The 13451-nt window shown below is 34.0% G+C and overlaps 1 protein-coding gene across 1 annotated transcript in view; it reads left to right on the top strand.

Annotated features, from left to right (window-relative positions):
• The window catches only part of TMEM232 (transmembrane protein 232), a 224044-nt gene that overhangs the window by 20340 nt on the left and 190253 nt on the right, over nt 1-13451 (top strand). The window contains 1 exon segment of the mRNA XM_060094374.1: nt 2264-2397. Within this exon segment, the coding sequence (XP_059950357.1) occupies nt 2264-2397 (134 nt within the window).

The following is a 13451-nucleotide window of genomic DNA, read 5'->3' as shown; positions in this document are numbered from 1 at the left end:
GGTAAAACTGGTTTTATTATTTGTTGCAGAGAGAGAACACACATCCAGAGGACTATGTGATGTCTCAGTTAGAGGGTGCTAGCATAATTCTGTTATAGGATTTGGACTTTGGTTGGGTGATTTGGGGGAGGCTCTAAAGAAGCAGGGATTCTCTTTAGATTTGATGCTGCCAGAAAGTAGGGGCAATTCTGATTGGGTGTTTTGTGGGTGGCACAGTGACTTTTTGTCTGTGCTTAGAAACAAAAATATCAAGTGGCTTTGTGTATTTATCAGAGCAATATTGTCTGAGGTTGATATTCTGTGAGTTTATATCCAGCAAGAGAACAAAATGACTTGACTGTGAGCGCCAGACCAGCTTGTAGTAATATTGATGTCAAATCAGTTCCGGAAGTCAGAGGCTTCTTTTTTCTTTTTCAGTGATAAGTAAAAATGGTATCATATAAAATTAAAAATCAAGCTTAAATATTCTTCATTATCTAAATCCTGATCATTTCTTTACCAAAGGCTTTTGGGAATTTTCTCTGGTGATGGTATATAAGCTTGTTAACGAGAATTTTTGACCTAACTGAATAGTCTCTAGCCATGCAATGCACAACACATGATTTAAAAAAAAAAACAAAGTATTGATTGTTTTAAATTAATTAGTCAAGCCATCCACAAGTTTCAAAACATATCTACCTACATATGTATTCAGAATGTTTGCAACATGAGGGATGTCAGGCATCCAGGCTCAGACTGCTAGAGCAATTTGAGAAAAGAATTTCATTTATATGGGTTCCACTTTTGGGCAAGACTCTACCACAAAGCAGAAAATTGAGTTATTTAGATGAAATATGTACATATACTGAAGTCTGCATGTCTCAGTCTGATGTCTTACATTATTGTAGGATAAAGCTTTTTGGGGGGAAATTCTAACATTCTAAACACCGACTGGTTTCCATTTGCTTTTGTGGATGATTTTTCCCGAGTCGGTAGCCTTGTGCAGAGACTTTATCTTACTCCTGTCTTTATTGCCAGCGTCTGTGTTCCTGACATAATGCAAATCAATACACATCTGTGAGACTTAAATAAGCAGTTGACTAGAAACTTAAAACTAAGTTTAAAATTTTAAACTTAGTTTAAAATTTATACATGAACTCTGGCTTTCTCTCTTAAGAGTACTCAACATGAAAACTTTCTTTAAGTATAGTCTTGATGTTATTTTGTATAGTAAATGAGAGTTGTAAAATCCTTTGGAATCTCTTTAAGTGTTTCTTTTGAGCATAAAAGAATAAAATATCAGCTAAATTAGTAATTTGAGTACATATCACAGGATGTATATTTGAATCTTTACTGTTGACAAAAATTCAATGGGAGTGCTGTGTCTAAAAATAAAATCAAGTTTCTTTGTACCATTTACTTTAGCAGATCAGCTAAGTCTATGAAACTGTTAGGAAGCACTCTAAGAAAAAAACATATAGCCCATTTGTTTTCTGATTTTGTAGCCTTTTAAAATAGTTACTTTGCAGACATTGACCACATCCAGCTAGGCAATATTTTGGTCCTTAAAGTGAAAATCCACATTTTAAAACCCAGTTTGCTGTTTGATCATTGTTCAAACTTTCCCCTCTTCCCTCCCCCAGGTGTCAGGGAGAACTAAGTCATATAGGTTTTAAGAAGCACAATTGTGTCTAATAGTTGTCCCTTAGCAGATACAGGATTTTTGTCACATTGTGGAACTGATGTCATTGAACACAAGGGATCCATGTGAGAATATATTAAGAATTAAGTTCAGATTAACTATATATACTTACAAAAATGTATTTAAGTAAATGTATTTAAGTAATGTATAAAGAATTAAGTTCAGATTAACTATATATACTTACAAAAATGTATTTAAGTAAATATACTTACAAAAATGTATTTATGTAAATGTATTTAAGTAAATATATACTTACAAAAATGTATTTAAGTATATTAACTATATATACCTACAAAAATGTATGTAAGTAAGACATTTTGTAAGTAATACTTACAAAAATGTATTTAAGTAAAACTGTATTTAAGTAAAACGTCATTGAACACAAGGGATCCATGTGAGAATATATTAAGAATTAAGTTCAGATTAGCTATATATACTTACAAAAATGTATTTAAATTGCTCCACTTGGTGTAACGTGGCGTAGAAAAAATATGCATTTAAAATTTATTTTCATGTTTATTCAAGTCAAAGAACTCTTTCTCAGGTATATTTTATTTACAGGAACATTTGCGACTTAATCAGGAAGGATATGAAATTAACCACCTGCTCTGGCACTGTGTTGCTGTCCAGACTTGTGTTCAGAAGAATAGTCCCCAGTTGAATAAGGTGCTTGAACATCTCATCTTTCATAAAACCCTGCATCAAGAGAAACACTGGTAAGAGAGATCCTATAAATCCAAAGTAACTCATGGGGAAACCTTTGTGTTTAAATGTTAAATAACCTTTGTACTTAAATGTTAATCACACCTTAGTTGACTATGAAAAAAATTTATAATCTCAGTTCCAAAGGCAAGAGCAATTTATATATTTTGTATTAGTTCATTTCATCAATAAATTGTTCTTATCTTTTTTTTTTTTTTTTTTTGGCTAGATGAGCATGCTTGTATTGCGTTGTTTGTCTTTATTAAAGGAAATTTGCTATTGGTAACTTCATTCCCACATTTAAAACATCTTTTATTTTCCAAGTTGTTAAACAACAATGAAGTACAGCTTATTATCCTTGGAGGAAATATACTAAGATTCTGTTTCTTTATGCCTTATTTGTAAAGTAGAAGAGAAATGACTGATAAGTGTTAGTTTCCTCTTATACATATGTTAATTTGAAAAGGGAAAAAGAAGTCTTAAATTACTACAAAAGAGGGCATGGGTTAATGGAGGAAAGAAGAATTTTAAAAGAGTATTTCTGAGGAAATTGATCAGAGGATATCCCTTTGCAATATTTGAGGATGATCAGAGATTTGAATTCCTTTTCCACTACTAACAATAACAATAATATGTTGTGCCTTAGCAAGTTGCAAATTCATATGTTTTTCTTAAAATTAGTTCCAGTTTTTAAGCCTCTGGCAAGCCCACTCTGCACAACCAATTTGTACATGTAAATTCTAAGAATCTGGTATATTTCTTTTGGACAAAAGCTGTTTTCCAGTTTCATTTGGATGTTTTGGGGATTCTAGATCAAGTAAAGATTACTGGAGAATGGCTTAGAGCGTGTCTAATTCCCTTGAAATAGCCTATTTTAGAGTCTTGGAAGACTCTAACTTGATTTAAAAATAGCCAATTATATTTCAACATATAAAAGTAAATATTGTATGACTTGTCAGTTTATTTTCAAGGTATTCTAATTACCAAATAAACATGTTTAGATAACTGCTGAGATAGTAAAAGTGGCTGATTTAAAATATCTAATTCTGAAAGTCAAGAAATTGTTTCTTTAACCAATTTTCATTTTTACTGCATTGCATCAAACTTGATTTAATTTAATTTTTCAATTATTTCTTTTTGATAGTTTTTTTTTAAAACTTAGTATTTAATAGATTTAGGGGTTTTAGGGATAATACAAGAGTATTCATACTTTACAAATGAAGAAACTGAGGCCAAGTTTATTAGGCTTACTGGTGACTGGAACCAGATTTCAAGGTCCAGCGTAGCATTCTTTTTGGTATATCATCCTGCTTTCATTGTGGCTTCATTATTAAGGAGGTAACTGCTTAAAGGCATCTTGTCACTGAATCCTGACTTTTCTTTTTCTGGGAAGACATTGTGGAAATCAAGCATGGGAGGGAAAGTCAGTGTTTAGACAATGCTGAATGAACAGAGGAGTAAATGGAAAAAAATGGTGAAACACAGCGACTGTTCATAATAGACTGGAAAAGGGAATTGTTTAAAAGAGCACTGCCAAATAGTTTTGATTGTATTTCTTATATTTACTATTTTTTCCTCTTTTTTTTTAAGTCTTATTTACTGTTGTTTTTTAAGAAAAGAATTTGACTTTTTTAAAAAAAATGACTCTAGTAAACAAAAATAACCTGTTGACATTAAAAATTTGTCTTTTTAAGTTAGCAATTTGACTAACTTCGCTATTAGTCAAATTTTCTGTTATAATGATAACATTATACCAAATATTAAAACATTAATTTTTCTTTTTAAAAGTATTTAATTTATTTATGTGACAGCCTATACAGTTTTCAAGAAGTCATTATTCCAGGCAAAACCAAACAAACTGTGATGTAATTATCAAAATCAAACCAGAAATACTTTTACATTTATGGGAAAACTTTAATATTGGTCTTGTGTGCTCCTAAGGTTAGGTACATGTGAGAAATTTTAAAAATGGACTGAACATATTTAGAATTAAATAGAAAAATTGAGGCTTCAGGCCCTGATAGTAAATTAAGACTTTGTTAGGATTTGCTAGTCCAGATAGCCTTAAAATTGTGATAGTTGGTGGAAGGTATTTTTGGTTTAGGACCTGAAATTCAATGCCAAGTGACTATTAATAGGAATAATGTAAGCAGCTTCATTTTCCATGCATATTAGTAAAGTACCACATGATAGAAAAATGATCAGAGATTTAAAATGCAGAGGGAGACCATTCAACTGATTGATCAAAAGAAATTTCATTAATAGTGGCAAAAAGTGCTTGGGCCAATACTAGTGAGTGGTTTTCATCTGCCCCTCTCCGATGCTATCCATCAGCAGATAATTCATCATGTATGTCCCTGCCTGACTTCTTATCACCCCCTTTATAAAGATCATACAACACAAAAGGAAAGAAACAGAAGCCAGTGGTTTCAGCAGAGGCTGGAAAAGAATAGGCCCAGGATCCATGAAAAGACTCCAGGAAAGACTCACAGAATTAGAGCAACCTCTGCTCGATGAGAGACAGGGAATAAACTGAGGAAAGGAAATGTACTAATTACAATAAATTATAAAATAGGGTGAAGAAGTAGAGAAAATGAGAATACACGAGCCACTCCCAGTGTCACGCACCAGCCTTTATCTTGGAAGTTTAGCTGCCTTGTGCCGCAGGTAAGCAGCTTGTGTAAGGCAGATTTCCATTTAATATGGTTAAATTTTATATGATGCTTCATACTCTCAATACTCCACCCTGTGGTTTGGCCTTTTACGAACTGCCCCATTTGCTCTGGGGAGATAGGTCAAGCCACTGCAAAAGGTTTTCTAATTGAACATGAAAATAATGAATTGTGTTAATCATTGAATTATTAGCCAATGTGACTGCTGAGAAATGCAGCATGGCACTTCAGGAGAGCAGTATAACATATAAAATTATATCTCCCAAAGCAAAATAGCCGATTTAATCGCTCCATGAATGTATTCCTAAAAAGCTTGACAATTTAAAATTATACCGACATTGCAAGTGTTTTCCAGACATACAATGTTTGTGTTTGCATCGAAATAAATTGAACAAAGAATCCACTGCTTTGTATGGGCAGCAAGGCCTTTACTTCTGGACACATCACTGCCTCTGCAATATCTATCTCCCTGAACCCCAGTAATTATAATGTTGTGTGATAGTCTAACCAAAACCCTTCAGACCAAAGTTTTCATCAATAATTCCTCTTCATGAGCTGAGATGTCAGTGAAGGTCCTCAGTCTTCTGATTCATTTCCTAGATTTCTTATTGACCCTTCAATCCTCTGAGCTAAATGTAAACATTTAGTCTGTATCAAGGGTAAATATATAATTTATGCTTTGCTACCTTACGGTGCAGTGAAAAAAGCATTCAACTTCAAATCAGAAGGCCTGAGTTTTAGTCTTATCTCTCGCTACCTGTCTAATTTTGATTGAGTCGCATGACCCCTATGAACAGGGTCTGCTCAGCAGTTAAATAGAGGTAGTAGCCATCTCAAAGAGCTTTTGGGAGATTTAAATAAGGTAAGTAATATGAAAACACCTTTTAAACTCTGACTCTCCCCTAATACTTCATTTCCTGCTAGTGCAGATCTGAATGAATTTTTTTCGTAAACTCCTACCTACTGAATTTCTGTCTCAGTACCTGACACATGTCTTCTCCTTAAGTTAACCAACTTGGGCACCTTGACTACATTTCAGAGCAGTTCCCCTGCTCTCCACTCCCCACCTTGGCCCAGGACCTTATTGTCTCATGACTTCTGTAGCTTATTAACTGGTCTCTTGGCCTTATGTTTTCTCTTCAGTAATCTGTCATACTCTTCTGCCAGGGTTACAACATAAACGTGATTATACCCTTCTCCATCTTAAAATTATTTAATAAGACCTGTTTTTACATGACGCAGGGGTTGCAACTCCAATCAGGGTCTCTTAAATTGCCATGATTAAAAACAAACAAACAAACAAAAAACAAGAGCAAAAACAAAGACTGAAAGAAGGATCCTGCTACTGGGATTAATTACCACCAACTAGCCACACAGGCAGACCAAGTGCCTGAGTGACTGGATGGAAGAAAGCAATCAGTGAGCACCTAGGCCTTCTAAGATGAAACAGCCATCATGGCCTGTCGACACTCCATCCTTTCATTCTCCCCCACTACCTTCCCTGGTGCACCAGGAATGTTCTGTGTGTAGGAGAAAGAACCCTTTTAGCAGATCGGTTAAAGACTAGATTTTCATGTAGCCCATCTCTTCTGAATATCAGAAATCAAGTAATGGCAAGAGAAACATATTCTTTAAACTAGTTTTCCTAAATGGTCAAAATCAGGAAAGAAATTCTGTCTGCTTTCTTCTCCATGTACCGTGAAGATTGAGACTAATTTATTTGTACTAATTCTCCCCTCCCTAGCCTGTTAATGTAATCTTGAGTTTCTGATAACATTATAGTTAAATCATTACTTAAAATGTTCATTCTTCTCCTTAAAGAATGGTTTATATATTTATTTAATTTTGGGATCATATTTATAAAATAATTTTGACTTATTAAAATGTATCTATTTTTCCCACTCACTATAATCCATTTAACACTAGGATTTTCCATTCTTAAGCTGTTAAATACTGTTCCTTTCTTGGCTGGCTTGAGTAAATTTCTAAGCATGGACATAGGTGACCTATTTCATTAGACAGGCCCTTGATTACATATGACCCTTGGCTGAATATAACATTTGTCACCATTTTTCCCCCTAAAAACTTTAAGTACATTTTGTCTGGAAATAGGCTTCTATGCTCACAGGTTTTTAATTCCCCTCTTTAAATCTCTAAATGTTGCTATGCTGTTTCCTACCTTTTAGTTATTATGAGATGTTCAAAGCCAGTCTGCCCCCTTTTTATCTGTTTTATTTTCAATCCAGAATATTTTAGGAACACCTTTGTGATTTGGTAACCAGGAGATAGATGCTTCCTCTTATGTCTCACTGACCGTCTTAGGAAGCTGCTGGGGCAAATCCTCTGCTTTACTTAGAGAGAAGCCCCCAGTGTGTGAAGCTGTGCACAAATGCTGTGGCTACTGGGCTACATTTCATGGAGGATTTCCATTGATAGCTCATGGTTCACATGTGTTCCCAACTCCTGCCTCTCTGTGCTTAGGGTTTTTCTTACATGGTGGTGGAAAATCCATATATGCCTGCATTACATTTTAAATCAAACTTTGGGCTTCTTGGCATTGGAAAGGTTTGCCTTCATTTAGATTACATTTTCTTCATAGTTTTAAAACCCTTAAAATTTCTTTCTTTTTTTTTTGTGGTACTGTGGGTTTATTTTTCTTTATTTTATGTTTGGTGGTTTCAATAGGAATTAGATAGTAATGGATCTCAGTTTACGGGTGGTTGTCTTCCTCTAAATTATTGAAGAATTGTTCAAGTTTTTTTCCCTTCCAAGTGTCATTTTTTGCAGTCAACTTCATTCGTTATGAATTTGAATTATATTTCTGTAATTTTAATTTCCTGCACCCTCTTGTTTTCTTATTATACCACCTTTCATCTCAGTATCAAGGCTTTTCTTTGTTGTTTGTTCTTCCTGGGCTTTATTAAAGATGCTTAAGAGTCTTGTAAAAATGTCTTTTGGCTCCTGGAAGAAATTACTTTCAGAGGTATGATCTTCTCTTAGTATTCAGACTGATATTCTCTTTAGCCCTTGCTATAATATATTTTTAATTGGTCTCATGTAGGGCCCCCTCCTCCATTTTCTATTTTACTTATCTCAGAACTAGGGAAAATTTATATAAACTTGTCATTTTTAAAATAAGAGGTTTGTGTTCATAGCATACATTACAGAGGTTAAAAGCTACAACACTCCACATGCAGTATCATAGGGAACTTCCTGCATTCTCCCTATTCTTTTCTATTTAACTTGTGAGGAGAAAATGCACTCCAGCATTCCCATTACAGCACTCCTCCTCTCCACCCCATGGCCCCTTTTCCTACACACATATCCCCACAAGCACTGTTTTCTATCCTTTGGTCATCTGGAAGTTGCTATCTCTGAATAAGTATGGAGAGATGAGGATAAAAAGCACAGAGATAATAATCTGGCTCCTTAAAAATTCAGTACCTCAAAGTTAAGGATTGGCTTTACTTATTTCTATGAAAAACATGGTAGACAGTAGAGATAATTTTTTCTTTACTTTTTTTCTTTTAACCTTTTGGGAAGCAAGGCTGCTGTGTTTCTTGAAGTGGCATGTGGCTACTCCTTCTTGCTATTCTTAATCCAGCTCTATCAATTCTATGGTTTATATCTTACAGGAAATTCCCTGTAAGATAGTGACATTTGTTTCATTCTCAGTCTCCAGGATTGTGTGGATTTTTGACATTGTCAGTGTTTTCCAAAATATCTATTGAAAGTTTCAAGTAACCCTATGAAAGAGTTGCAACTTGGAGACATTTTAATTCTATCTTTTAAAATAATAATTTTGTCATAGAGGAAACAGATATAGAGGAGTAAGGAGAATCTAGGAAAACTGTTCTGAATGCTGATGTTTATAACCTTTTTATAAGGTGGTGTGCAGACAGATATCTTTTTATGAAGCCCCTGGTTATTATATGTTAGTTCATTTATATAAGTAGAGAAGGAACACTGGACCACAGTCAGGATAGCTGAAGTCCAGTCCAGGTCTGGTACCGTTTAGCTGTGTGCAGTGATTCACATTAATTTTAAAAGCTAACACAATATTGTTCCCTTTTCTCCACACCCTCTCCAGCATTTATTGTTTGTAGATATTTTGATGATGGCCATTCTGACCATGGCCATGGTGACCATGGTGTGAGGTGATGCCTCATTGTAGTTTTGATTTGCATTTCTCTAATGATTAGTGATGTTGTGCATCTTTTCATGTGTTTGTCGGCAATCTGTATGTCTTCTTTGGAGAAATGTCTATTTAAGTCTTCTGCCCATTTTTGGATTGGGTTGTTTGGTTTTGTTGATGTTGAGCTATATGGGCTCCTTGTATATTTTGGAGGTTAATCCTTTGTCAGTTGCTTCATTTGCAATATTTTCTCCCATTCTGAGGGTTGTCTTTTCATCTTGTTTATGGTTTCCTTTGCTGTGCAAAAGCTTTTAAGTTTCATTAGGTCCCATATGTTTATTTTTGTTTTTATTTTCATTACTCTAGGAGGTGGCTCAAAAAAGATGGTGCTGTGCTTTATGTCAGAGTGTTCTGCCTATGTTTTCCTCTAAGAGTTTTATAGTGTCTGGTCTTACACTTAGGTCTTTAATCCATTTTGAGTTTATATTTCTTGTGTGTGGTGTTAGGGAGTGTTCTAATTTCATTCTTTTACATGAAGCTGTCCAGTTTTCCCAGACCACTTATTGAAGAGGCTTTTTCTCCATTATATATTTTTGCCTCCTTTGTCATAGATTAGTTGACCATAGGAGCATAGGTTTTATCTCTGGGCTTTCTATCCTGTTCCATTGATCTATATTTCTGTTTTTGTGCCAGTACCATACTACCTTGATTAGTGTAGCTTTGTAGTATAGTCTGAAGTCAGGGAGCCTGATTCCTCCAGCTCCATTTTTCTTTCTCAAGATTGCTTTGGCTGTTGGGGATCTTTTCTGTCTCCATCCAAATTTTAAGATTTTTTGTTCTAGTTCTATAAAAAATGCCATTGGTAGTTTGATAGGGATTGCATTGAATCTGTAGATTGCTTTGGGTAGTATAGTCATTTTCACAATATTGATTCTTCCAGTCCAAGAACGTGGTATATCGCTCCATCCATTTTTTGTCATCTTTGATTTCTTTCATCAGTGTCTTATAGTTTTCTGAGTACAGGTCTTTTGTCTCCTTAGGTAGGTTTATTCCTAGGTATTTTATTCTTTTTGTTGCAATGGTAAGTAGGATTGTTTCCTTAATTTCTCTTTCTGCCCTTTTGTTGTTAGTGTATAGGAATGCAAGTGATATATTGTTCGTAGGAATGTAAATTGATACAGCCACTATGGAAAACAGTGTGGAGGTTCCTAAGAAAACTACAAGTAGAACTACCATATGATCCAACAGTCCCACTCCTGGGCATATACCCAGAGAAGACCATAATTCAAAAAACACATGCACCTCAATGTTCATAGCAGCACTGTTTACAGTAGCCAGGACATGGAAGCAACCTAAATGTCCATTGACAGAGGAATAGATAAAGAAGTTGTGGTACATATATACAATGGAATATTACTCAGCCATAAAAAGGAATGAAATTGGGTCATTTGTAGAGACATGGATGGACCTAGAGAGTGTCATACAGAGTGAAGTAAGTCAGAAAGAGAAAAGCAAATATCGTATAATAGTGCATATATGTGGAATCAAGAAAAATGGTATAGATAATCTTATTTGCAAAGCATAAATAGAGATACAGATGTAGAGAACAAATGTATGGATACCAAGGGGGAAAAGGGTGGGGTGGGAGGAATTAGGAGACTGGGATTTGCACATTATACATTATTGATACTATGTGTAAAATAGACAACTGATGGGAACATACTGTATAGTACAGGGAACTCTACCCAATGCACTGTGGTAACCTAAATGGGAGGGAAGTCTAAAAGGGAGGGGATATCTGTATGTGTATGGCTGATTCATTTTGTTGTGCAGTGGAGGCTAACACAATATTGTAAAGCAACCATAGTCCAATAAAAATTAATAAAAATAAATAAATAAAAGCTAACACAACATTGTAAGTCAACTATACTCCAATAAAAATTTTAAAGAGGAAAAAAATTTAAAAAGCAAAGCTACAAAGTAAAATAAATCAAGTAACTATGTTATTTTAGACAAGCCAGTAAACCTCTGCCTCAGTTTATTTACATAATTAGGGGGACATCTATAATATATATAAATTACTTTATATGTACATGTTTAGTTTCATGGCATTGTAAAAGTAAGTCAGTGTACTGGTAATTGAGACTTGGTGTACTGCAATGAGTTCACAAAGAAGCTAACACTATTTAAATTACTAACCTAATTCAATTTGAAAACTTCTTTTTACATGCATTGATTTTCAGTTTTGATTTTTAACAAACTTTAATATATAAGTATTGGTGCTTTTATTCTATTTTTGTCAAAGACATTTTCCCTTATAGAAAATTTTGCAATCAGCAGCATTGGTTGAAACAGTGTTTCTGGTGAAGCATTTTTCTACCATAGGTGGCTGACACTGATGGAAATTCTTCAATCTATGTTTCAGTGAAAGTGCCCTAGCTTAGCTACAGTTTTCCAGACTTAAAGGGGAACAGAAGAAACAAAACCTTATGACTATGAGGTATATTCATGGTAAAGAAGTTTTGTGAACTCTGAGACTGTCCTCTCCTTTACCTTATCATGAAACCTCTGTGATGAAAATTCTGGGGAAGGACTCACCTTTGTTCATCTTGGAAAGCATCTAGACCTTTTCCTTCAGTCATCACAGATTAAAAAAAAAAAGTTACTGAACTCATATCCGTTGACTTCAAAATAATAGTATTTTTGTAATTCAGTTCAGTTCAGCCTTTGAACCCAGTCATTTTATATAGAGTATTTCATTTAAATCTCATAGTCTCTGAAAAGTAGGTTTTGCTATATTTACTTTATAGATGAGTAGATTAAGCTAAGGTATGAACATTGCCCTTTGCCATATATCTAGTTAGTGACAGAGCTAAGATTCCATCTCTGATTTTTCAACTCTAAATTTCATGCTTGTAAATATGTTTAAATGTATCAGCTAGGCTTTAGTTCTTCTGAATGTAATAGTAATCTGACTGCAATTGCATACCAAATAGGGCTTTATTTATTGCACGTAACAAGCAGTGCATTACTGATGCAGGTGCTTAAGGGAATCCTCAAGATCCAGGCTTCTTCTAGCTTCCTTTTATTCCATTCTTAGTAAGTGACTTTTATCCTCATTGTTGCAGGTTGGCTGCTCTACCTTCTGGTATCATGTATGAATTCCAAGCAGGAGGAAAAGGATGAGCAAAGGACAAAAAAGCACCTGTTATTTAAATTTAAAAATAATAGCTTATATGGAAGGCTTTCATAATATATTTTCATTTATATCTCATTGACCAAATCTAAATGTAAGGCCATTCCAAAGGAGTCCGGGGAGTCATTTTTTAAAATTAAGTTTCTTGTGGTATAATTTACATATAATAAAATTCAAACATTTTATGTATACAGATCTATGACCTTTGACAAATGCATACACCTGTGTAATCACTATCCCAGTCCAGATGTAAGAATGTTTCCATCTTGAGGAAGCAACATTAACTGAGCACTCTGCCATTTTGAACAAAATTGAGGTTTAGTTTCAAAGGAAGGAGACAAATGATATTAGGTGGGCAATAGGCAACATTGTAATACTAAGGTTAAATATTAATGTACTTAGATAATGGCTTATAAAAGCAAAATTGAAAAACAGGAAATACCCATAGGTGGGAGAAGATTTCAGTTATTAGTTAACCTAACTTAAAACATGAACTTGGACAAATCTCCCAGATCTATTTAAGTCTCAATTTTCTAATATTTAAAAAAAAAGATTTAAAAAAGTTCTTGAATCTGTCAAAAACTGTGGTTCAGATCAAAGGAGGTATTTGTGTGAAAGCACATTGAGATCTGTAAAGCTCCATTCAAATATAAAGAATTGTCTTTATTTCCGTGGTTAGAGGTATTTCCTTTTGAAAATGATCATGAACTTGACTAACCTGAAATATCACAGTTGTGAAATTCAAATATAATTGTAGAATATATTAACTTTTTAACTGATTAATGGCTTATAAATCAAGGCAATATGTAGCTCTATGCAGAGGCAATTTTATATTTGCATTATTATTAGCTCTCTTTCAAACTATGTCTCTTTCAATTGGGTAGCAATAGCATTAAATATAATATAAATTATATAAATTATAAATTATATAAATATAATTTCCTGAAACTGTTAGAATATATGTACGCTTATGGCTAAAAAATTCTTATATGATTTCCCAGTTATATAATATTTTAAATCTTGACAATTTTCCATTTAATATGAAATATAAATTTTATTCTGAGA

Source organism: Mesoplodon densirostris, chromosome 3, assembly GCF_025265405.1.
Source record: "Mesoplodon densirostris isolate mMesDen1 chromosome 3, mMesDen1 primary haplotype, whole genome shotgun sequence".
In the NCBI taxonomy this organism is placed as follows: domain Eukaryota; kingdom Metazoa; phylum Chordata; class Mammalia; order Artiodactyla; family Ziphiidae; genus Mesoplodon; species Mesoplodon densirostris.
Note: the sequence above shows the minus strand (reverse complement) of the source record. Positions and strands in the feature narration are given on the sequence as shown.